The sequence below is a fragment of the Lissotriton helveticus genome, chromosome 11 (assembly GCF_964261635.1).
Source record: "Lissotriton helveticus chromosome 11, aLisHel1.1, whole genome shotgun sequence".
Taxonomy (NCBI): Eukaryota; Metazoa; Chordata; class Amphibia; order Caudata; family Salamandridae; genus Lissotriton; species Lissotriton helveticus.
This window is the reverse complement of record NC_136072.1, coordinates 1,061,505,229-1,061,531,983: the sequence shown is the minus strand read 5'-3', so window position 1 is coordinate 1,061,531,983 and position 26,755 is coordinate 1,061,505,229. Positions and strand designations below refer to the sequence as shown.

The 26,755-nt window shown below is 44.5% G+C and overlaps 1 protein-coding gene across 8 annotated transcripts in view; it reads left to right on the top strand.

Moving 5' to 3' along the window:
* The window catches only part of PITPNM2 (phosphatidylinositol transfer protein membrane associated 2), a 1,093,290-nt gene that overhangs the window by 800,958 nt on the left and 265,577 nt on the right, over window positions 1–26,755 (top strand). For all 8 annotated transcript variants that reach the window (XM_078667590.1, XM_078667587.1, XM_078667588.1 and 5 more), the window contains exon 11: window positions 6,273–6,343. In XM_078667590.1, coding sequence (XP_078523716.1) covers window positions 6,273–6,343 — 71 coding nt within the window. The remainder of the gene's footprint in view (window positions 1–6,272; window positions 6,344–26,755) is intronic.

The following is a 26,755-nucleotide window of genomic DNA, read 5'->3' as shown; positions in this document are numbered from 1 at the left end:
TTATTCCCGAAAATGTTTTAATACCTAATGTTATATTGGTTATTTTTACATGGGCGAGTTTAAACTACAAATAAATGTACTAATACTTGGAAATAAATAAATGTAAAAGGAGAGCGCTGCATGGAAATATAGAGTGACCTGGCAGCCCTGTCGTGATTGGTGACTGTGGTTTCTATATAAACAAGGGAACCCGTAAATTGGCTGAGGACCACGGGTATCAATTATACTTCAAAAGACAAAGGTCCTTAACAAACATTTAGGAATATACAGAGAATAAAATATAGACCGTATTAGGTTGCTATATAGTTCCAATGTCCAGCCGGACATGGATTTTTATTCATATAATATTTCAGTAATAAAGTGGAGGATGAACGAACAACAACATTTAAAGTAGGGCACAGTCCTGTACCCTACAACGAGGGGGAGGTGTGAAGTAGTGGAAAAACAAGTCAAACAGTTTTGAACAAACAACTAATACAAGAGTACAGGCAAAGACTGAGCAGATTGGCCACTTGCATTCAGTAAAAGAGGCTCAAGGGTAGGAGGGCCAACCAGAATCCGCCTGGGTACGTATGGTTAACCCTTCTGCCCCACAGCGGTTCCTAACCATACTTATCCAGGCGGATTCTGGTTGACCCTCCTACCCTTGAGCCTTCCTTGTACCCGCACCGGGGTAAGCCTTCACATTTCCACCCTCATCCACCTAATACGGTCTATATTTTATTCTCTGTATATTCCTATATGTTTGCTAAGGACCTTTGTCTTGTGAAGTGTGATTGGTGACTGTAGCAGCCCAGCTCCTGGTTCTCGTCAGGCACAGCTGCCCCACCTGCACCTATGCTGCTGATACAACCCCGGTTCATGAAAATGAACAGTTAAACCTTATGTCATATGGAAATAAAAGAGCTTCTGGAAGCCAGAGCTCAGAGAAGAAAGCTCATTCGTGGGATCAGACACACGTGCTTAAAGCGGTGCAGGTTTTCTTACTGGCATGTTTGATGTTGTTAGTTCACTAAGACATGTTTGCATGTAGGTTGTTGGTACTGACTGTTTCATAGGGGTTGGCTTTGCACTTTGGAGGTAAAGGGAGTCCCAAAACAAACCGATACTGCTATGGCTGCGGTGAATGTCACCTCGCCATTGCACATGCAAGCGTTCAGAGGGGACACCTGGTTGGTGGGATGACACTTAGATTCTTTTTCATATCGCTGGGGAGTGTGGTGTCCTATTGTGACCTTCTATTAAATAATGCAGCTGTAGGTCAATAGTACATCATCACGAGTGGCCCGTGCAAGTAAGAGGGGTGGGCCGGTGACTGGACAGACGACGAGGTAAAATGTATTATTTATTTAATTTTCCCTTGTCGTCATCTGTTGAGTTCCCACCCTCCCAGCCCCACCACTCTTATCTGCACGGGCAGCTCCTAGATCTGTTCACAGCAGTAGCAAGCTCTGTGGCCCACTATTGTAGCCAGGAAGTCTGGGAGGGAGTGGGTACTGCAGTAGTGAGGCTGATAAGAGAGGCTGTGGGCCACTTTCCTCACTCAGTGTTACTTCTCACCAATGGAGAGAGCACTCAACTTTCACAGCCCTGTCACTTCTGGAATCCCAGCCTGTCTCCCTCCACGCTGCAGCTGTGTTGATTCTCAATATCAGCATCGCCTCGCTGCATCAAAGACAGTTACAGCCGCCGCTTTCGATTCTTTGCTGTCCATGTGCACTCCACTGGAACCCTCTCCCCCCTTGACCTGACCACACTTACCCCCGCCCTTAGCCCACCAACTACCCTCAACAAGCATTTGCAATGCAATAGGTCTCGCATTCACACGATTTTGAGCTATTGGTATTGTAAATGACAATGCCTTCTATTTATGTTTTGGGTTTTAAAACATAAATACTAGGCATTGTTATTTCTAATACTAATAGCTTAAAATCGTGCGAATGCGAGACCTATTGCAGTGCAAATGATTGACAATATTGCGGCTAGTTGAATAAGTAACTAGGTAGAAAAGGTGAAAAGGCACCCCTTTCCACTGCCACTACACGTGTATGTTTTTTGTCATTGAGGATTTTTGACCTTTAAGTCACGTTTCTTTAAAAATATAGCTACATAACTGGGGGTTCTTCTTTGCGGCCATGGAGGCTCAGTAACTGAATGCCTGGAGATTGGTACAGCCTTCGGGGGATGAAGCCTGCAGCAATAGTTGAGAAGTGTGGCTCAGGGGTTAGAGGCAGCAGACCCGGAAGCTGAGATCGGTCCTGGACCAGGGTTCAATTCCCCGCCTCGGCGGGGTCTTGGGCTAAAAATTCCACGGACTCGATAATTCTCGCCCCGGTGCCTCCTCGACTCATGGGTTCACACTCTGCGACTCTGGGCAATAGCTTGCTTAATCTCCACAACGGCCCCTCGTGGCGGGATGCCTGACTTTCACCTTGTGGATACCCTGCTATCTCACAGGGGAATACCAGGAAGGGTTCCCTAAGCAAGCGCCGGGAAACCCACTGCGGGTAGCTGTGCGCTATATAAGCTCAACTACATTTACATTTACAATAGTTGGTGACACAGTAGAAGAATTTTTTTTACCTGCAACACTAATTTGCAGCTTGCTTTCTCTTACACAGTTCCCCCACGCTATTCATTTCTTTTTTATCTGTGCTATTGCTGGGACGATTATTCCAACCCTTATGGCCCTTTTGTAGGCCCACTTCAGAACCTTCGTCAGTTTTTGAAGAAACAAAACACACTCAATGATGGCGACTACCCAGGATATGACAGAGAATGCTGATAAAAATATAGCAGGACCCCAAATCCTAGGCAAATCAATGCGGACTATCCTCCACGGTTCCACTTCTAGTCTTCAGCATTTACACATTTTAGCTATAACATATCCCTGAATAAGGATTTACTGAAACATCAAGGTGGCGCAAAAGAAAGTATGCAAAGCAATACAAAACCTAACCCACGCGGGTAGTTAATCTCATCTGTAAAGGCAAATATCCGGGGGTCCATTTGCAAGCACAGCAACAACCTGGAAACCAGTAATGAATTATGGAACAAATGTATGCAGGCAATCCTGGTTCAACCATTGCCTCCTCTCAGCTACACATTACTCTTTACTGGCGTCCCAGGGTCCATCTTGTGTTAATGTCATGCTGAAATGGGCCAGTTGTAAGGAACAGCTGTACGGGACACTTCTTTCTGTCTGGGTTATGAGATTATAGTATTATTTATATAGGTCTTTTATGGTGCACACCTGAATCAAATCAAACGAGGATGTGACACAATTGGTCCAGACATGACAAAGGAAAGACAGAGTGTGCCTGGGAAAGAAAACTTAAACTGAAACAAAGTCGAAAATAAAAAGAATGAGATATTGTGAGGTAAATAAATAGGGATAAAGAGGCGAGAAAAACATCTCACCAGAGTCCTTGCAACCATATTCCCAAATCTAGCTAACTACGATTCTGGAGTAAAAGCGTTGCAGTAGGAGCCCAGCCCCCTCTTCATGAGGGGCAGCAGATGTAATCCAGTGTGTGCACTGGCAATATTCACAAACCGGAGACTAACGCATTCTAATCCCAGCTTTCTCACATGCTACAAACTGAGTGATCCTGGGATAATGAATGTGTATCTCTTGGACCAATTGCATGAAGAAGTTGAGAGTGATTAGAAAAAATTAAAAAACGTTACTAAGAGCCCAAAAAGAAAGGAGTTGAGCCTGCGGACGCTGGAAGAAAATCTCGTTGGAGTCCTGCGCTTTTCCAAGTCGGCTCACCGATTCAAACCACGGGATCCTCCGACGGTCTGAAAACACGCTACTGTGCCCAGAATGACGTCAGGGATGATGCGGCACACAAACAAACATGAACATCTCGAGAGCCACAGGCGAGCACAACCAGTGCCGTCAGGGCTTCTTGAGAAATTCAACTGCACCTTTTCCCAACCAGCCAACTAGTGAAAGTTGACTAGTTTTCCAGTCCAAATGATGTCGCTAGGTTATATCTGAAGAAGAGCTGACAACACACAAAGCGCCTTTGCGGGGCTTGTGGAGACTGAGTCACACTGACTCATGTTCAGAGGGACAGGAAGTCTTTGTGTAATAACAGCTAGAAAGACAGGAGAGCTGCTCGCGCTTGCTCGCTCGCCTGGGCCTCAGTGTGCAGGGTAGTACCTGCAGACTTTCTTATCTTTTGGGGGGCCATCTGTTTCTAATTAGCATGGCCGCACTAAGGCCATGCTAATTAGAAACAGATGGCCTCCCCTAAAGATGAGAAAGTGCTTCACGACATCCGTGAAGCAGACAACCCAGTCCGGATGGGCCATCCAAAAGGGAGAAAGGGCAGTGACCAGAAAGCATCCTTTTCAATGGGAAACCAGCGTTTAGCATAAACGCTGACGTGACCCAATGAAAATGATGGGTGGGGCTACAAGTCCCCTTCTGAAATCTCCTTGCTCAAAAGAGGTCTCGCAGATGGGCAGCGCGTTGTGCTGCAACGCTACGCGAGACCTAAAAACCACCCTTCTATCGATGCAAAGCCACTGGTGGCTACTCATACAACCACAATTAGAAGATCCAAACACCAACCGTGGCGAGGGTCACTGCCTGATAGAGACTGTCTTGAACTTACATGTGCTGATTGCTATGTTCTGGATTGTCATACTAACTTATCCTTTTCCCCAAAATCAGGGAGAAAATAAGACATTTTGTTAAATTATGTTTATGTCATTTATGTAAAGTATTTCTGGTGAAAATTCTGAAGTATCCAATCAGCACAAATACAAAATACTAAAACTTGTTTTCTACTTGTTTCCACTGTGGAGCAGTGCGCTACTTTTCACCCATCCGCCTTGGCTGCTGTCACGCACAATGGTCATTGCCTGTGCTTCTTGACAGACACTGTATGGAGTTGACTTCCCCCTCCTGTCTATGTATTGACCAGTGAAACATATCTTAGAGACCTATGTTGAAATGTTGTTGTGTGTAATTATGTTTAATCTTCATGTTGTAACAGCAGGTTCTTCTCATAAGCACAGCATATTCCCTGGTGATGGCTCCTGCTGGCTGCAGCCATGACAATACCTTATGCACTGCAGCTCACTGTGCACCATAATTCATAAAGACACACTTTTGATGAGTGTCCTTCAGAAGTGTAAGATTCCTGTTTTTCATGCTGAGGTGCCATGGTGTTTTTTTATAAACCAAGTGCCAGAGCCACTGCATGGAACTTTGCTTCTGGGGGAGGGGACATTGTGTCCCCAGCAGTAAAGCTAGCAAGTAAAAACTCATTTACAGGGCTGCAATGGGATCCCCATTGCCTAGCTCTCTGGCCTCCATTTAGAACGTCCAAGGACATCTGGTGGCGGAATTAGCTCTGGTGGTATGGACATTAGGAGCAACCATTTCCTCTGTTTTATCAGAAATTAGGGAATATCCGTTAGAGACATTGCTTCTGCCTGTCATTTTTGCATGTGTCATCTACAAGCTAAAGGCAGACTGAGATATTTTTGCAAACAAACAGGAGATGTGCACTATTACCATCACAACTTCCTGCAGTTTACAGAAATGTTTGCAATGCTGCATAGTGAGAAAATTGTCTGGTAGCCCAGTTACCTGTCATTTTTAAGGTCTGGATTGACAGCGCAGCTGTTACCAGATAATTATGTGAGCATCACTAGAGAGGGGCTTTAGCTCCACCTATATGTTGGGAGCCAGGAGTACTTGTTTTGATTGGACAGAAGTTGTGTGCTTACACAAAAAAATTATTGCCTTCCACACAGGTGTGAGCATTTTGTTCATTAATTCAGATGCTTGAGGTTGAACTTTCGGGGCACACACACACCACAATATAAAGTTATTAAAGTGTCTTAGAAAACTAGATAATTTAAAGTGTTTTTCTCTGGCAGAGAAGGGCAGTTACCATGTGGATGTTTAGGTCTAGCTTGCCAGTGCAACTGTTACTTGACCCTTTAGCCTACACCAATATTATTCTACAGTTCTTTACTTCCACACAAATACAGATCCATTCTCATGTTATTTGCTGTTGCTTCCTTAAAAACCAGACCTACTGGCATTGCCGATGCTTGTTACAATCTGCTATATCACCACCATGTTCTTAATGGGGGGGGCCTAGGTGGTTGCTTGCAGTGTCTAATAGGTGCGCCTAGCACTGCCTGGGGCTGTGCATAATAGTTTTCATAACATTAACAATGTCAATATATTTTACTTTTCTGAAATCTATGCAATATAATCTTAAATATTCACATTTTTTCAGATGATTTATATCATGAAACTACAACCGATTATGCTGTGAGCGCCAGCGTGGAAAGACTAAGCATTATTGAGGTAAGTGCTCCAAATTAAAATGTATTTTGGATGAAAATATTTTCTATGTCTTGTAAATGTAATTCTTTAACCCACCCCATCTTGTTTAAAGTAATCTAACACTCTTGTGATTAGGCAGAAACATTTTACATATTTACATTTTTTGCAGAGTAAGAGTCATTCTAAGGAGCGCTAAATTCAGCACTGTCTTTCCCCATTAGGTGCTTTTAAGGGCAAGTCTGGATCGACATCACTTTACCATGACTGATGTTGCTGTATTCTAATAGTCCGAATTTAGTTGTCGACATTCTAGTCATTGCCTAACAAAAAAGAATGTGTCCTCATGGAATGCAACTGGTGCTATGTAAAGCGCTCTGATGCCCGATTGGGGTCAAGTTCGCACTATATAAAACTTTTTTTTAAAAATAAAAAAAAGAAACAGCTGTTCTACTGTATTTTTTTAGTCATTGTATGCGAAGGCTTCTTGTAGGCCATACCAAAGCCTTAAAGTGTATGTGAGTGAGTGAGTGAGTACAAATGGTTGGCTTTACTGTCACTCTAATTGGTTTGCTTCTTATCTGATGGCTTTCCTTCCTCTTCTTGTGTTTGTCCCTCCTCTTGAGCATCTTCCATTTTATAGTGTGACTTGTATCCTTCTGCTGGTCACATTTTATCTTTATCTTTGTCTTTCAGCACTCCATGAGAGTGCACGTGTTTTCCAACTGTGCCCCTCGTGTTCTGCTTCTTCCTGTCAAACACACACCTCACGCTTTGTGTTACTCCCACCGTACTCCACTTCCTCTCCCCCTTGTTTGCTGTTTTTCTATTTTATGCCTGCTGTGCAACCCATGCACTCTATTTCTCTCTTCTCCCCGCCCCAGCTTTTCTTTACATTTTTAGGTTTCGCCCTGGGCGTTGCAACTGCGTAGCAGTTGCTCCGCCCATGGCGAAACCTCATGATCCTACATATGGGCTTTGGTTCCGCCTCTGTCTCCCATTGGCTAGCTCCATAAATGGAGGCTAGCCATTGGGAGACAGAGGCTGTCAATCACGCTTTCTCGTGAAAACGCGATTCGGGGGCGTTTCTCGGGCTTTTTTTAAGTCCCGCCCCTTTGTCCTGGGCCGCGCTGTCATTGGCTGCCGGCCCGGGACACCCCCGTGACGTCATTCCCCGGGCCGCGCTGTGATTGGCTGGCCGGCCCGGGACCTGACTTGTTATTACAGGTATTCACTTTACAGTCCTTTTTTATACCACATCGTTATAGGTATGTTCTCATTGCTGTTCAGATGGTTCAGATGTTGGATAGCAATTCGACCTCAATCGTTGCTCATTACTCACAAGTAGAAAATAGGCACCAATGCTCTAGTCTAGAAAGTAAAATATGTACTGGACATTGGGACTAGGCAGGTCCTAACCACAGCCATGCTGGGGTCAGGCCATACGGCATAGTTTCTTCCCTTTCGCCTCAGGAACCGCCGCCCAAAACAACTAGGATTTCCTGCCTGACCCCATTATGTATGCAAAGACGGAGGCTTTCAGGACTACGCCCACAGTCCTCACAGAGGCTGTTCCTATCGATGCATTTTCTGTCTTGCGCAGGAGCAGGCAGCAAGGAGGGAGCGACTGCTCGTCTCCCTTTTCCTGTGGTCTCGCGCAATCGCTCCAATTTTCCTCCCAGTTCTCGCGAGAGCTGACGTCTCAAACTGTCTGAGACAGAGCGGAAGCTGCGACAAGAGGGAGCGGCAGCCGGAGAAGTGAGTCCCCCTGGGGGAGATGGTATGTGACTGTCTATGTTTACGCAGTGCTGGCGAGGGAGTTCTTATTATAGGGTAATGTGTTGATCTTAAGGGTCCGCACGACTCTTCCAAAAAAGGTAGCGAGTGCAGAGTGCAGACTGATGGATAAATAGCGCCATGGGAGGGAATCGCGAGTGAGGGGCAGCAGGGTGATCGCGAGTAGGGACCAGGAGCTCATTGAGTATTAACGAGTATCCCTCAGAGGTGAACCCTTAGTGCCTATTGGTAAAGTGCATTGGAAGACGGTGCGTAAATGCACCGGGTGGACGAGGAAACCGGGGGAAGGGGTGATGAGTCAGAGGAGATAGAAAGGGTTGCCGGCTTTATGAGCCAGGGCCCAACATTGAGCTTTACGTAGAGGAGACATAAGAAGATCTTTATTTAGAACCTTGCTTCCTCATGACACCCCAGCTCACACCCACGGATACACTGAATTCCCTTGCGCACATTAGCCCTCCCATTATTTCATGCCCGGCTTTAATGTCGAATTCAGCACCACTAAACTCCAGAGTTTGTGTCTCCCATCCCATTGATTGCCTCGGCCTTGATCAGTTGACCGCCACCAGCGTTTTCTTATGAGGACAAATGTTTTTAAGCCACATCGCCCAACCATGCTCTGTGATCGGTACACCCCTTGCTCTGTGCAGATTTCAAAATCAGACATGGGCCGCATATATAACCCACCCACCAGTAAGTGACCGCGGTAGATGTTATGAAGTGATACATGTAGGGCTACCATTTACAATAGATATAATCTGCAACTATGATTCGTTTATTTGTGCTTGATATAACAAGCAATAGTTGACAGTGAAATCTAAACAATTACATACGTGCACGATTTGTTCACAAATCGAGACCAACGTGTGATAACGTTTTGAGTCAATGTGGTTGTCGGATTACAAATTAGAAACATTGTAAACGGGCGTAGCTCCAGCGGTGTTCTTTCGATTGTGCACCCACAAATACATGCATTCTTTGCTTGGTAGGCCCAGAATTGGATTTGCTATGTATTTCTTGGTTTTCCCATCGTCCCGATTTCACTAACAGGTTTGAAGTTTTTATTTTTTGTATCAGAAACCTAAACATATTTTGACCACTTTAGCAAAAAAGTTGTAAATTCGCACTCATATTACTCCACCTTGAACTGATGGAAATTTACTACTGTCTGGAATTTACAAACATTGGCAGTAGTAGGTTTGGAAAGCCCACGAGTGTCAGGTTTCCAGATATACTACTGGCAATCAAACACCCAAAAAGTAATGGGACAAATGCTTGCAATTAATCACTCTGGGTAGCATTCCAACCCATTGTTTTCCACCCACTGCACCACTCTAGACAGAGGGCCAGATTTAAGGTTTGTTAGATGGAGTGAAGGCAGACAGAATGGCAGATGGCTTTACATCAGCCACCCTGCCTTTACACTGCTTGCCATATTTAGGTATATGCTAGCCCCTTGAACATTTGTATGCATTATGTAAGAAAGGTTTTATGAACGGCTCCATCAAACTCTTCCAAAGGTTTTTATTTTTCAAAAATAAACTCCTAAAGAGAGTTAATTAGCCCCACACCTTGTGCGATTTCACCCATGGTGTGGAAGATAATTTTTCTTTAGACTTGGTTGCCGTTGCGACAGAGTTTCCTGTCCACCAAACTCAGTCCTCGAGACCTACCTAATGAAAATCAGTACAGACCTTGTCATGGGAATAGCCCATCCCGAACTTTGGTCATCTCACCCATTGACCGTGCAGCCCACTGCTTTTTTATTTGCGAGATTTAAAATTTGCACACCCTAATCCTACCAATCAACGTCCACAAATTTAAACTACTGTTTCAGCTTCAACTTTTGATGTATAGAGCCTTCATTAGGATACATGTTCTTAAGTTCTGTACTCTTTATATACGTTTTCTAATGGTGTTGACAGAGATAGAGAGAAAAACCCAAAGTATTGCGTTAGTAATTTAGATCTACAGGAGATAGTGACTGTGTAAGGTGAAACATTAAGGGCTACTTTTAGTGGGCCAAGTAGATTTTAGGAATGCTGGACAGTATTGAGTTTGCATAATCCACCATTGTAAGCATCAGTGATTGAAGTATTGTCTTAATGCCATCAGCATATGTTAGAGACTTTATTACTCTTAGAAGTCTGATTTGGTAATGTTCTCCTTGGGCGAAGTAGTTTCTGTGACTGTAAGTTCAGATTTGTGTCCAAAATAGAGCCTTCAAGATTTGACGTTCCTTACAATGAAGGGCATACTGTCGAGCATCTTTGAGATATCTAGCCAGCTGGGAACTTAATGTAGTATAATGCATAACATCATTCCTGAAAGTATTGAGATTATTAAACCTGAAAGTAAAGATCCCACTCAGTGAAGTTGCACACCTGGTTGTTGTAACTAAGTCCCAGCTGAATACACTTGCGACAATCCTTTACTAAATTACTGAGCAGTGTGAGGAGTCAGATTTAACACAAGATGAAAACATTACATGAAAATTTAATCAGAAGATACCTTGATGAAGTAAACAGTATTTGACTTAAAATCAGAAGGGATTTGACTGAATGTGAGTATGACTCAAGATACCATAATGCATAGGGGTAAATAACTCCAGAAAGTAACAATGCCTTTATGTGATGCGCTAATTCGGATCTCCCTCTTGACTGGCTATGCGTTGCTGTATCTGCCACTGTTTAGGAAGAGCACTCAAATTACATACATTTGAATTGACTTTTGGTTTGCATTCCAAGTCTAAATCTACTCTGAAACATGGGTGCAGTTTCTTTGAGTGTATGACATATTGAGTCATAACTTGCATACTTCATCAATAAACTCTTGAATACGTAAAATCTACTCTTACAAGTGTACTTTTGTCAGTGTGGTGTTAGGGAGATAGTAGAAGAGAGACTTACCTCTGTCTAGATGCAAGAGGGTATGAATACTTGTATAATTGTTCTGAAGTCAGTGTCATGGGTGATTTTACTTTCAACAGGAAGGAATGTTCATACCAGACTGTTTTGGTTTTCTTGCTGACAAGTTATTTAAAGGGTATGTAAATGTCAAAGGTGAATCCAAGGTATTTTTGCTTTAGTGTCAGCTAGGAGGTGAAGCTATCAAGGTTCATTTTGTAGAGCCAGTCTATGTTTTGCTGTTGGTGAGTGCGAGGACATTCAGTTCTGATTGAAATTATGGGAAGTCTTGAGTTGCAGAAATTCATGAGCAGTGTAGATTGGTGAGAGTCTAGAGATGCCAATCAGGATGTTTGTTTATTTAATGTAATGAGGCGGCATATTTGAGGATGGTGTTTGGTGAATAGGAGGAATTCTATCTTGGTCTTAATGAGTTCGTAGGCATTCAACATTCATTTCTGAATGAGATTGTGGGAAGTTCTGGGTAAAATGTATACGCTGTGTAGGTTTTGACATACTTTGGTGTTGTCCACCTATTGGCGGATATTGATTCTGTGTTCTCTTGAGTAGGGCTCCAGGCATTCCATGTAAAGGTTGGAGATGATGAGGACAGGATAGCCCTTGAGTGTTCTGCAGGAGGCCGGTAGTTCTGCAGATTGAGGTTTCTATTTGGATGAATTCATACTGGTTGGTGAGACTCCCTGGTATGCTACAGGACTCTCTGGGAAACCCATTTGTGTTTGTAAAAGGATGCAGAGAAGTAGTTGATATTCTTGTTGGCAATATGTTAAGCAGAGTTGACTTTCTGAAGGGTATCAAGCTCTGAGCTGTAGAATGGTGTGATGTTGGATTGTTAATCCCGGAGGGAGTGCTTTTGCTGATCTGGTTTTGGCGTTCAAATGAGACTGCTTTCTGATTTTGTTCTGATGTATTGAAGGTGGATGATGAGGTGCTTGTTAAAGAGATTGTTTGGGCTCAGAGTAGACTTCTTCGGCATGGATTCACATTTGCGAGAGATTAAGCTATTGCCAATTTAAGTGACAATGCCATTTATTTATCTGTTTTCAAAACCAACACATAAATACAAATGTTGTCATTTACAATGCCAATAGCTCTAACTTTTCCAAAGGCGAAACCGTTGCATTGTAAATGCTTGTTATTTAATTGCCCCCTGTGTCCTAAAGCTTGCTCGAAATTCCTCCCACCTAAGCCCACTCCCCCTTGTATGGTAGCGTATAGCGCCAGGACACCTCAGGGTAACAGAGCGCTTTAAAAATCTTAGTAACATTAACATTATCTGCTGCCCTCTCCTTCTTTGCCCCCCCCCGTCTTTTAAATGCTTTTTTTATTTTTACCTTTTTGGAGGCCCCACCAGCTGCTGGGCTACTAAAAATCAAGAAACTTGCTTCCCCACAACAGAAAAGTTGTGGCATTTTGCTTTTTGTTGATGCTGTACAGTAAGGGCAAATAGCACTGGCAAAACCAATATGAGCGTAAGTCGAGGGCTATTGGCTTTGCCAATGCCTGTTTTTTTATTGACAAGCTTATAGGAATCTGCCCACCCAATCCTATATCAGCCTGTATCCCTTTTCTCTTGACTACTTTCTCTATCCCATCTTTGGTCTTCCTGCTGTGAAATTCCCTCATCATTTTGGATAGTCACACCGTAGAAATGTGGCCCCTGGCAGAATTGCTGTCTTTGTACCTACTGGTATCAATTCTTCGAAACACACAGAGTGGACTTTAGCTCCGCCTAGAATAATATTTGCTTTTTCACCTCAGGTTATTAGCTATTTGGTGGCTGCCTTTTATGGAGAGCTTACATTGCAATGCATGAAGGACTATTGTACATCTCAAAAGTACACTCAATCATCACACATTCAATTATTTATTTCATAGATACACTGTATACTGAAAGCAACCACTTTTATGCTTTGTTTTACCACTGAACAGCTTTTTAATGTTTTATTAAGGACTCAAAGTGCAAGCCAGTCCTATCAGCTTTACAAATGAATGTCCATTGGCAGACACCAGATCACCTGGTATCTCTTTTTAATGCCGGCTGCAGAGCTCTATGCTCAGGAAGTAATTGAACACGCCCCTCTCTTCTGATTTTGCGTTCTCTATATGTATCCCCTATCAATGCTCCACCAATGCGGAGCCTCAAGTTCTTTTCGGCTAGTTATAGTTACGATATGTTAATTTTATGATAAAATTCGTGGCCCTTGTCGTATTGAACCAACATATTGATTTCCGTTTTTTGGTGCCAGTTCAGACAGGTGCAGTTTCTGCACTGCGCTGTTGAGCCAATATATCTTTTATTTTACTTATTTATTGAAACATTTGTAGAGCGCAGCGTTCACCCAGCGGGCATCTTTGCACTATTGCACTCTGTGTAGACTGACAAGTCTACACAGAGGTCTCTCTAGAGAATTGCACATGGAGGAGCTGTATTATACCTCACCTAATTAGGGAAGAGTCATGTCTTCAAGTTCCTCCCAAAGCTCAGTAGTTGTGTATTTGTTCTCAGTGTAATTGGTAGTTTATTCCAGATTTGTGCTGCCTTCACTTGAACGGATCTCTCACCAAGCCTTGTCTTTTTGAAGCTAGCCACACAACCCAGGCTTGTTCAGGACGATCTTAGGGACCGTGAAGGTTTATAATAGCGGAATTTCTTTTGTAGAGGCCTAGCTCCAATTCCGTTTAGGGCTTTGTGCATTATGCAGATGGCCTTAAAGATACATCTTTACCTAACTAGTAGCCAATGGAGTTCTTTCAGAGGGCCAGAAGCCAAATCTAATCTAGGCCGGTTTAATGCTAATTTAGCGGCCAGCACTTGTATCCTTTGGAGCCTTTTAAACACGTATTCTGGAGCTCCTATCAAAAGAGAATTTCAATAATCTAGTCTGTTTAGCACTGTACAATGCACTACCAGCTTCTAACTAGCCGGTTGTGGTAGAAGTGGGACAATTTTTCTAAAATGTCTCCAAAGTCCATGGCAAGTAGCCACTGTTTTATAAACATGAGCCTCCATTAAACGTTTTTCGTCGATCTGGCCTCGTAGGTTCTGGACTGATTGAAGTGTTTTCAATTCTGTGACCTTGGTCCAAGGCCAGAAATTGCTTGGAAGTTGGTACTGCAATAGCTCTGGGGAACAACACAGGAATTCGGTTTTACTTCAGGTGAATTTAAGAATGTTGCTATTGAGCCATAGGTTCTCATTGTTTTGGACAGGAAGGTCTTTTGAGCATGCCTCTTTGTTTTTTAGAGAAATGGTAATCTTGACCCTTTAGCAGTGGGATGCTGGCATCTGAACCTGAAATCCATCTCTTCTCCAACACTAGGCTATTTACCCCAAAAAGCAGAAAATCATTAACTTGATGTTATTTTGCTTTTGTTTTTTATACACACACAGACACCCACCCCCAACCCCCTTTTTATGGCTAATGTTGAATTAACCGTTTTGCGAGCTTTGGTAAAATAATATGTGTTTAACATTGAAACATTTAGACAATATCGACCTAAAGGTGGAAACAGCCTTTACAGCTCGGTTTTTACCACATTCCAACTTTACCACGTATGGTTTTAGAACGCATATGCTTTTACAACATATGCCTTTACCACACATTTAAAGTAAGTTCAGGGATGTTGGGGGTCTCCCCCACAAATACATTGTTTAAGTGTTTACATATATATATATATATATATATATATATATATACATATATATATATATATATCAATGTGTGGTAAAGGCATACGTTGTAAAAGCATATGCTTTCTAAAAACAATGCGTGGTGAAAAATGTGTGGTAAAGACATGCAAAGTATTTCCCTGCGTTGTTCAGACATACAACCACTTAAAGGCACTTTCTGGCGAGAAAATTCTCCTGGATATTGTAGACTTTAATCGATTCAGTGATACTTTCAAGATGAAACATGAATAGTTGACTTTCTAGGTAATTCTTTGGCTTTCCACATGTTGAGGAGTACCTGACTCATATTTGGGTCAGGGTTCTTTGAAGCAGCAAGCACTAATCAATAACTATACTTGAGTCAGGTACAAACGTGCAGCCTCGGTTATAGACTGGAATACCGCGGAAGGAACTTTGAGCGGCTACAATACAATGACCAAAATATTGAAAACCAAAATATCGAGTAGGCAAGTGCACAGAGGGAGGCATACATTTACTGTTCTTAACACCATATATATACCTTCCAGGTATGTAGATGTGGAGTTAGGTATAGAAAATCTATAAATACTTAATCTGTCAATGTTTTTCTCCGTTAAGTTTTGTTCACAATGTTGTGATCACTTGATATTTCTTCCACTGCCAACCTCTTCAAAAAGATTTTGATTCCCAGTACACCAGACTCCTTACGCTTCCAGGGTCAGTGTTGCACCTGTACAAAATCTTGAGGGCCACCACTGGTAGTCCTGTGAGAAAGATACTGGCATTCAGTTTATGCGTTTGCAATTGCATTGCTAGTTTTCCATACCCCCCTAAGTTTTTGGTCCTGCCAACTAGCAACCAAAACAATAGCAATACTTCTTGGATCATATAGCTGCAAGAAGCAATAAGTTGTTCCTATTATCATTGTTTTATACGAACTCATGGAAACGCTGCTCTCGCTTTAGGAAGATGTGTTTCTGTTGACTGGGTTAGATATTATTGGGATATGAGGTAACATTTGAGGCTAGAATTCTACTTAGTAATAATACTTGCAGCTAGGTTGTAGCTGCTGTTTTCCGACCAGGTTCAAGCGTAGGCCGGGAGCCATTTTGTTCCTGAATGCATCTTGTGAGCATGTATTTCATCCGGATTAGACCCGTAATTGGCAATATTGGAATATGAGTATAGATTTGCTGCATTTGCCACATAATCCATCATCTGCTGCATAATCTGCAGATTAAAAAAAATCTTTGTTTCTAGCTGAAACGGTTTAAAAGTTACTAAAAACGTAGGAACACGTGTTGCTGTGCATTGAAAGGACCTTTGGCTTTGGTTGTCTGTCACCTTCCTGTAGGTTATTGCTGTGTTTGGGTGTTAAACTGCTACTAGAGAGTTGCACCCAATGCCCAGACAACTGTTAAAGTTGAAAAATGACAAAATAATGAAGTAATACTATCCCAAAATGTGCTGCATATTGCCGCCTAATTTGCCTTTTCTAGTCACATCATTTACCTGACCCGGCCGCATAATTTGCCCACCCGCAGCATCATTCCAGTGGCCCTGGGCATAGAGTACTTCGGACACAGCAGTGTGCAGCAGGTCATTGCTTTGTACTTAGGTGTGCGCTACACTAGTCTCCACATGAATCAAAAATTTGCTAGCATTCGTGACAAGAATTTTCAATTCTATTAAGGACACGGAGGCGAGGATTATGCTTCTCAATCTTTACTGCATAAAACACAGCAGCCAATGAAAATTTATATTTTCAATAAACAGTAACAATAAAACTTCATTACCCATGAACACCCATGAGTATAGGCACGCCCCCACAGTCCATAAGAACCCCTTGCGTGCTCCCATCATCCTCTTTCTTTGAGGCGAAACAAGTCCAACAAAACTTGAACAGTCACAATCCTCCAACGTGGAAGAACATCTTCAGGCGGAACATCCTGACCTCCGGAGTCGATCAATCCGACTTCTTATCAGATCCTGAAATAAAGGAAACAACACCACCGTATTCCTTGCATAAAAGGGTGGGTAAGCTTAATACATACAGTACATTAAGCCGGGTGGGATAATCCTCGCCTCCGTGTCCTTAATAGAATTGAAAATTCTTGTCGCGAATGCTAGCAAATTTTTGATTCTATTACAGGACCGGAGGCTTCAGATTATGCTAGTTTAACGCTGATTAAATACCACAGAAGTAATATCTCCCACCGGCTTGTAATAAAACGTCTTAAACGTTGAATCAGAGGACCAATCTGCACAATGCATAATATCTTGGATACTTGATCCTAAACCATATGACTTGGACCATCGCGCCTCTAACTGAATGAGCACCAAAAATATTTGTATCAACACCAGCTTCCTTCATAATGAACCGAAGCCATCTAGCAATAGTGGCAGCTGCCACTGGTTTAAAGGGCTTTTGAATAGAAATCAATAATTGTGAACAGCCCTGCGGCCGCAAGGCCTTTGTACATTCCTCGTAGGTCTTCAAACAATGGACCACACATAGTTTTTCATTGTCAGGAAAAGCATTATAAGATATATGTCGAGACATTGTTTTAGTACGACCTGTAATATGAAAAGAAACCCCTTCCGGGGTAAACACTCTACCTGTTACGTCGAGCGCTCTGACATCTGAAGATCTTCTGCAAGATGATAGACAAAGCAACATGGCTAATTTAGCCCACAATTGCTTCCTAGACAGGAGAGAATTAACCGGCCATCTGTCGAGCAAAGAAATCACCACTGAGACATCCCACAAACCCGTATACTTGGGTTTGGGAGGGTTGGCCACCCTGATGCCTTTCAACAACTTACAAACAACCGGATGCATGCCTACTGGTTTACCATCCACCAGGGCATGCCCCGCCGAGAGGGCTGAGCGAAAGTTGTTGACCGAACGGTACGCTAGGCCTCCTGCCGCCTTCTCGGATAGAAAGTTCAACACTTGGGGTAATCCTGCCCCCACGGGATCCAGACGTCGTCCCACGCACCAATCCACCCAGTTCTTCCAGGCAGCGGAGTATCGCTTCCTGGTGGAAGGTGCCCAAGCCTGCTTGATAAAGTCAGCAGCCTTGTCCGAAATTCCTGGCATTTGCCACTGTTCCCTGAAAGCCTCCATGCCATCAGGGATAACCTGCCCTCCAACAGCAACGGGTGCTGTTCCTGACGAGGGCCCTGCAACAACCACTTAAAATCCGGCAGTAGCCGGGGGCGGTCGCAGCTCCACTGCAACAACTTGGGAAACCACGCTTGTGATGTCCACCACGGAGTCACCATGACAATTTCCGCCGCTTGCCGTATCACATGAGTCATTACTCTGGGAATCAACAGAAAGGGGGGAAATGCATACTGGGTCCCCTCCGACCAATCCTGGAGAAATGCGTCCGTCGCCGTTGCCATCGGATCCGGTCTCCAGCTGAAGAACCGGGGAAGTTGATACGTCAACCTGGATGCGAACAGGTCCGTCTGAAAAGGACCCCAAATCGCCTGTAACCAGAGAAAGACCTGGGGAAGCAGCTTCCAGTCGCTGTAATCCCTCAAGTGTCTGGAATGCCAGTCTGCCACTTGGTTGGCCTGACCCGGGATGTACTCCGCTATGACTGATATCTGGTTCTGTAGACAGTAATGCCAAAACTCTTTGGCTATCTGGACAAGAAGAGACGACCTCGTGCCGCCCAACTTGTTGATATACCTCACTGCGGACACATTGTCCAGGCGCAGGAGGATGCAACATGATGTCTGCTTCGGGGATAACGTGCGGACCGCGAACGATCCTGCCAGTAATTCCAAACAGTTTATGTGAAGTTCCAGATCCTGAGACGACCATCTGCCGCCTGTGGAAACCTCTCCACAGCGCGCGCCCCAGCCCCATCTGCTGGCGTCCGACTCGATTACCACATCTGGTCGCGACCCGAAGATCGCTCTGCCGTTCCAGGCATCCACGTGGCCTAGCCACCATTGGAGTTCGTGCCGAACCTCGTCCGTAAGCGGAACCGAGTCCGTATACGAGAGACCCTTCTGAAGATGTCTGATCTTCAGACGTTGGAGGGCTCTGTAGTGCAAAGGACCTGGAAATATCGCCTGGATAGAGGACGCCAGGACTCCTACAATCCTGGCCAGTGTTCTGAGCGAGACCAATTGACTGCCCAGGAGTTTCCTGATCTCCTTCTTCAGGTCCCTCAACTTCGCTTGTGGAAGAAGCAGCTGCGCCGTGAGGGAGTTGACCGTGAACCCCAGAAAATCTATCACCTGAGCCGGGGTCACCACTGACTTTGCTAGATTTATCACAAACCCCAGGCTTTGCAACAAGGAAATAGTCATGGTCAAGTGTTGTTGCAACACTGACCGGTCCTGCGCCATGATCAGAATGTCGTCTAGGTAAATGATCATGCGCACACCCCTCTCTCTGAGGAAGGCCACCACTGGTTTCATTACCTTGGTGAAACACCAGGGAGCCGAGGAGAGACCGAAAGGAAGAGCTAAATACTCGTACCACTGGCCGTTCCACTGAAACTGCAGGAATCTGCGGTGTGGAGGAAAAATCGGAATAGAAAGATATGCATCTTTTAGATCTAATCGCACTAACCAATCTCCTTCTTGTAACAAATCCGCTAACATGTGGATACCCTCCATTTTGAAATGGTTGTACACCAGATGCTGGTTGAAATCTCTGAGGTTGAGTACAAGTCTGTTGCCACCTCCCTTCTTTTGGACCAGAAAGACATTGCTGGCGAAGCCGCGAGGACTTCTCTGGCAAAAAGCGATCGCGCCCTTCCTCAGCAAGTCTGCCACCTCTGCCTCTATAAAACTGTGATCTAGTTGGGAAAAATGGAGAGGTGGCGGGGGGAACGCTTGCGCAGGAGGAGAGTAGAATTCCAGCCTGAATCCCTGAACAGTCTGCAAGACCCAAACATCTTGAGTTAACACTTGCCATTGCTGCAGACAATGCTGCGTGCGACCCCCCAAAGGAAGGAAAGACACATCTGTCAGACTCACCGGAACTCTGATGGGCCTTGAAATTCGCCCTGTTGTTTCCCGACTGGAAACGGCCTTTGTTGAAGCCTCTTCGTGATGGATAGAAGGTTCCTCCGCGGGTAGAGTCCCACTCGCCGCGGCCGCGGCCAAAATCACCTCTCTGGGAGCCTCTCTGGAACCCTCGGCCTGACGAGCGACCCCCGCCTCGCCCGGCCCTGTTGAAAACACCCTGCGTGAGGGCGCGCTTAATACCACTCTGGGCCTTATCCAATGCGGTGAAGGTGCCAACATACTTGGTGACGTCCTTCACGAACCTGTCTCCAAAGAGACACCCACCGGCCAGAGGGCCCGGTTCAGCCTCCGCCAGTTCCGTTAAATTGCTGTCCATGCGCATTAGTAAGGACTTGCGCCTCTCCGAAGAGACAGCGCAATTCGCGTTACCCAGAAAGCAAATGGCGCGCTGAGTCCACTCAGCCAAGATGTCCGGATCCACAGGAGTCGCCCCTTCCTTGGCCGCTAAGGCCATCTCCAGGATCTTCGCCAGGGGCCCAATGACATCCAGCATCTTGTCTTGACAGCCCCGCCAGGCCCTGTCAAGCCCTCTCTTAGGGTCTTTGGAAAATTTCTTTAGAAATGTCAGCATGCTTGCGTCTATTTCCGGTGTGTCCGCGACACAGTCCGGAATATCTGGACGCGGGCATTCCGACCGCAGTCGGTTGCGCACCTCCCGAGTGAAGCTCTTCCGGAGGTGGTCATGAATATAATCAGAGACGTCCGCCGGCGGAACCCAGTCCGAAGACCGGGGATGCACGATGTCCGAAGGGTGAAAGTGGAAAGCCTTAGAGGCTTTGTCCTCCACTGACTTGGAAGCCGGCTTGGCCTTCTTAGGGGGAGGAGGCTGCTCCTCCGAGGTATCAGTGTCCGTATTGGTATCTGTATTAGTGGTGGTAGTATCCGTGTCTATCACGATCTGGCGCTTACTCTTCGCCTTGCCCCCAGAACGATGGTCAGTCGGGACGTCACGAGCCGGCAATGAGGCCATGGATTGTGCATGCGGCCACATTTTGCGCTCTTCAGAAATAGAAGTAGAGGTAGAGGGAGTAGCACGCTTCTGCTTCCTACCCTTGTCATATCCGTGGCGCTTAGCAAAGCCTTCTAACTGCTTGCGAATGGGGCGCAGGGCCACTGCGAGTGCTTGCTGCACAGTCTGGGGGACCTTCGTCTCCATTGCTCTGTCAACCGAAGCTCGGACCGAGGCATCCAAGGCTTCGACAATATTGTCTTCAAGAACAGCTTCCTGCTGCCCGTCATTATTATCCTCCCCATCTGCCTCCTCTTCTTCGGGGTATTTAACCCAATTTTCCATGCTCACTCTCTGATAATATATCACTGAGGCAGGTGTAGGGGGTGGTGGGGGGGGGTCAGCCCACTGCACACAATAAGGTCAAAATCAGGCAACTGTACCCAAACCCCCTCAGCAAAGCTGTATTCAGCAAGGTCAAAGACCTAGGTCCCAAATATATAAAGAGTGTGTGCTCACTCTGGACCTTAGATTATTACAGCCAGCACTGGCGGTAAAACGAGGGGCCAGCCGGTGTGTGGAACGAGAAACGCGCGTTCCAGTGAGCCTGGGGAACGAGCTGAGGCGCGCCGCCCAAAACGCTACCAAAAGCTACTAAAAAGCAGCCCAATTGAGCAGCGTTTTTGGGCGCGCGCGTCGGTCGTGAGCCACCCGGCCTTTACACGGGGCGCATTAGGGAGCTCCCGTGCGCCCTCAGGCTGCCGGTGAAAACGGGCCCAACTGTTGATCGCGGCGGCCCCCCGCCGGTCAGAGACCGTCCTAATAGCGCGGTGGACGCGCGCGCTCCACAGCGGGAGCTGCCTGAGGCAAAAGCCGTCCCAAGACGAGCGCAGCGCAAGGTGAGCGCTCGCGATCCGCCTGCACTACAAATAGTCCTAAAACACCATAACAGGCCAAATAAACCAACAAGCGCACCATATAAACAAACGTATGTCCTCAATCAGGCAGCGGAGCGACCCGCCTCAATCCAAAGACTATACACAACAGTCTCCCAAGCACCCCCAAACCAACAAGCAGAGTGAGGGAACAGGGAAGGTGCACTTAACTCTGGCTTGAGCAGCAAAGAAAGAGGATGATGGGAGCACGCAAGGGGTTCTTATGGACTGTGGGGGCGTGCCTATACTCATGGGTGTTCATGGGTAATGAAGTTTTATTGTTACTGTTTATTGAAAATATACATTTTCATTGGCTGCTGTGTTTTATGCAGTAAAGATTGAGAAGCATAATCTGAAGCCTCCGGTCCTGTAATAGAATCAACACGCCTTCATAAACTTCAGGGGGGTAGTTCCGGTTTTGAAGCTACTCAGGACCAGCACAGAACTCATCTAAGGTTTCTGCGCCCGTCTTTGAATGTACTTGTTTCCTGTGGGGGTAAAACCGGCGATAATGTATTAATCACTGGCTGAAACCCAGTGGTATTCCGGCAGAGCGGTTTTTGCTGCCTGGCGGTATTTTCTCCTCCTTCAGTCACTCTTTCCCATGTAATGCCAGTGATAAAGTTACCACAGTTTTAAAATGAGCCCTAACCTCTTTCCCCGTTTTAGGTGTAGTCTGCCAGTGTTCTGTGTCATTGCACGATGAGAGCAGGTTTGGAGGTATAATTACGTTTTCCAGAAAGAAGGCAGAGCCGCGGAGACTCTTGATGGGCACATATTTCCAACGGAATATAATTACCGATTTCATTTATATCAGGCTTTTTACTAAAATAGCCTCAAAGCGCAGCAGGAGAGGAGTGTGCAGAATGATTACAGCTAAACATCAGGTGCGGGCGTGCGTCACGTCAGCCGGAAGGAGGCGGAAGCCGAGGTTCACGTGCGCCTCCACACAAGGTTTCTTCCCGAAAAGGAGTCCGCTAAAAACGTCCCATGTCGTCGCTGGAGCCTGCCTGGTTGGTGCCGGAGCCAAGGCACGGGATGGAAGAGATTGGATCTGCTTTTGTTCCTTCTTCTTCTTTCTTATTTTGTATTCTGATCTTTGTTTCCTACTTTTCAACTTTTTTACACCTTTTCCCCATCTTTCTTTGTTTCTTTCTATATTACTGTCATTCTTTTCAACTTTCAATCTTTCTTCCCATCTTAATTTCTTGCCATCTTTTTCTTCTTTATTCGTAGTCCCTTTACAACTTTTTTTCTATTCATATTTTTTCTATTTCCTTTTTTCTGCCTGCCTTTCCTTCTTTTTTCCTTTTCTTATTGTCCCTTCCACGTCTCCAGCTCATTCTCCTTATTTACTCCATACATTCTTTATTTCCTTCAGATTCCTTCCGTTCTTCTTCCTTTCTCTTCAGCATTTTTTCTCCTCTTGTTTCTATTTTCTTTCCATTGTTCTTTCCGTTTTTCTTCTTTCTTCTCTTTTTCCTTTGTTCTGTCCTTCAGGGCTTTACCCCATCTTTCTTCCTTACTTTACTTCATCCTTTTTTCTGTTTCTTTTCCATCAGTCTTAGCATCTTTCTTCCTTCCTTCTCGCCAACCTCGTTCTTTTGCCACATTCCTTTTCTTCCTTCTTTTTTTCTCTTCACTTCGATTTTTCCATCATCCATCTATTGTTTCTTAATCCTGCCCTTCCTATTTCTGTCTTTTTCTGTTCATTAGACTTCCTTCAATTCTTTGCATCCATACATCCATCCAACCTTTTTCTTCCTTTCTCTCCCATTCACTTAATCTCTCTTCTCTCCAATCTTCTATTCTTTCACTCTGTCCTTCCTTCTTGACACTTTCTTTCATCCATTCAATCCATCTATCCTCCCTTCTTCTCTTCACTCCTCCATTAGCCATCCTTCCTTTTCTCTGTCCATCAATCCTTCCTTTTTTCCATCCCTCCTTCCTTCTCTCAACCCACACATCTTCCTTTCACTCATCTATCATCATTGTATCTTTTCCCCATCCTTTTCCATTTTTTCTTCCATTCAATCATTCACCCAACTTTCCATCTATTCTTCGATCCTTCATTCCATCCACATTTCCTTCTCTCCATCATTCTTCCTATCTATACATCCACCCTGCTTCCATTTATGTTATGTTATCGGCACTTGATTAAGCAAGAACAGCTCACTCCATCAGAAGTATATCGGATAGCCTAATACATGGATAAGCGAAAGGCAGGCAGACCTAGAAGAACACCATTAGCTAAAATAGATAAATCAAGGCGGGGAGGGGGCAAGTGACCCTCTAGAGTTGTGGGCTAGTTGTGTAGAAATGAAACAGTATTAACTTGAGCAGGATAAATTAGATTTCTTTAGTCAACAATAACACATAAATTATTGGCAAAACATTGTTTAACCCCTTAAGTGCTGCGGTCGGCCGTTGGACGTCGCAAGCACTACCTTCGTAGTTTTACCCACGCCCGTTTTTAAGGAAGTACCGCACTGCCGCGAAATCCAACGTGTTAAACAATGCATTGATGAAACTTTTGAATCCAGATGCCTCCTTTAATGTTACTATACATTAACAATTTATTATGTAGATACTTCTTACAGACAAGATTATAAGGTCTTTAAGACACCAGTCACACTATCCTCATATACATATGAATAGTTGAAACATGTGACGGACCAATGTGTGTTTTCAGGCAAGGTCCGTCAAGAGATAGCCCACTTTATCTGTAGCCGTCGACTAGTGCTTATTTGAAGGACACCCAATGAGGATAGGCCGGCAGTCCTTAAGTTAATTTATCTTTTCCAACTGTCAGTGTGGGTTTCTCTTCAAATATATTTGACGCGTTTCGGCCAATCTAATTGTGACCTGTTCAGGGTTGTACAAGGGAGTGTGAACCTGCTGGATTTGCCCCAGGATTTACTTATCTTGTCAAACCAGGGGGAACCTTCTATTCATTACATTTCGCGATTTGTAGATGCAACAGCACGTCAATATCAGTGAGCGGGCTAGGCTGTAGCGGAACTGCACCTCTCTCCAAGCGTTTAAGCTGACGGATTCCTGCATGTTAATACTCTCCCAGAGTAATCTACAAATAGAAAACTTTAGTGAATATTAAGAGAAGCCCACGCGGACAGTTGGAAAAAATAAAATAACGTAAGGACTGCCAGCCTAACCTCATGCGGACTGCATCAGGTAGTCTGTATGCAGCTGCTGGTGGTCAGTGCCATGTCAGATGTTTCCAGGCTGGCTGGTAAGACCTGGTCTCCACACCATCCATCTTTATTTTCATTTAACCATCTACTCTTACATCCACCCATCCTTCTCTCCACTCCCACTTCTCTTCAATCTTCTCTCCAGCATCCATCCTTCTTTCCTCCCACCGCCCACTCTAATCTCTCCATATATCCTTGCCTACATCTCTTCATCCATCCATCCTTCCAGCCTTCTCTACATCCATCTTTGCCTCCACCAATCATTCTCTCCATCCATACCTCTCCATTACCCATGACTTAATCCATCCATCCTTCCATCTCTCCATCCATCTTTGCCTCCATCCATACATGCCTTAATCGATTCATCTATCAATACATCTTTCTCGCCATCCATCATTCTCTCCATATAGCCTTCTCTCCAGCTATCCTCAACTCCATCCATTCTTCTTCCAAACAATCCATCCTTATCCTTCTCTCCAGCCTTCCTTCTACAGACCCATCAATCCTTCCATCCATCCAGTTTCCTCTCATTTATCCTTCTTTTCATCCATCTTCACCTCCATCTAGCCTCAGCATCATCCATACCTTTCTCCATCATACATCCTTTTCTCCGTCCATACTTATCTTCCTGCATTCCTACATCCGTCCTTCTCTCATCTTTCTCCATCCATCCTTCTCTCAATCTTTCTGTCATCCATCCATCTTTCTCTCCATGACTCCTACCGTTTCTAACTTTTGTGCTCTCTTGTACCATTTGTTCCACCCCTTCTTCACAGCTCCGTCATATGATATACCCACTTGCAGTGGTATTTATGAGCTTCTGTTTGAAGACTAGAATCTGATCCAAGTCAATGGAGCCATAAGCAGCGATTACAATTCTTGTATTATACATGGGATCCAGCAATCTCTGTATGAAAACCTTTTTCTAATGTATGTATAATAGGCAATATGTGACGCACCCACTCACCTATTATAAATAACTGATGCCATAACTCAACTGTAATAACCTATTACAGTTGATTTCTGATGGCACAATGTTTCTGCTAGTGCCAGCAGGCAAGGGGAAGGACATGTCAGGTCATGGGGGTACAAAAGGTGGTGGTGATGGACGGAGCATCTGAACCAATCAAATACTCACACCCAGTCAAAAGATCTGGGTTTAATCCATCACCGTTCTTTAGCCCACTCTGCCACCCCAGTTCAAACATGGCCATATGCAAATCAGTCTGACACTGTCCCTCATGGGAACAGTCCAGCCCGAACAGCCCGAGGTCAGGTCATGGAGCATAATTAAAATTGCTGTTTAAAGAACAAAACAAACATTGCTTTTCTTTCTTCTGCTCTGTTTTTCCTGCTTACAGTGGCCAGCAGAAAGAAGATATTTATGGCAACATGTTTATTTTTTGCACTCCTTAATTATAGAAAAGTTAGAATGCTTCTGCATGTTTCTACACATTCCAAGCTACTGCGCCTTTAAAAAAAAAAGACTTGTATCAAACAGATTCTAATATATTTTTGCAACAAATATCTAACAGCTTTTTTGATGTGTTTAATTTTGCACTAAAGATTCTAGTTTTATTCTTTATATTTGCAAATGTGCTGTCTCTTGCATATGAAAGAGTCATGCACCAAGTATCTAGGCAGCTTTTGGGAAAGGTGATAGAGTGACTATGTATTATATGGGATAAATTACCCCCTACTGTACACGATAAGGTTATTGCAAGTCACCTCAGAATTCCATAACCTTATAAAGGAACTGGCCCTTTCATCCTCGTTCCTTTATATGGTCATAGTACTCCCCTGTGAATTGCAATATCTTTCTATTGTACAGCACTGGGTACTTTACCCCATATACTACATAGAACTGCCCCCTGACACCCACCCATGGTCAATCTGCCAAAGTGAG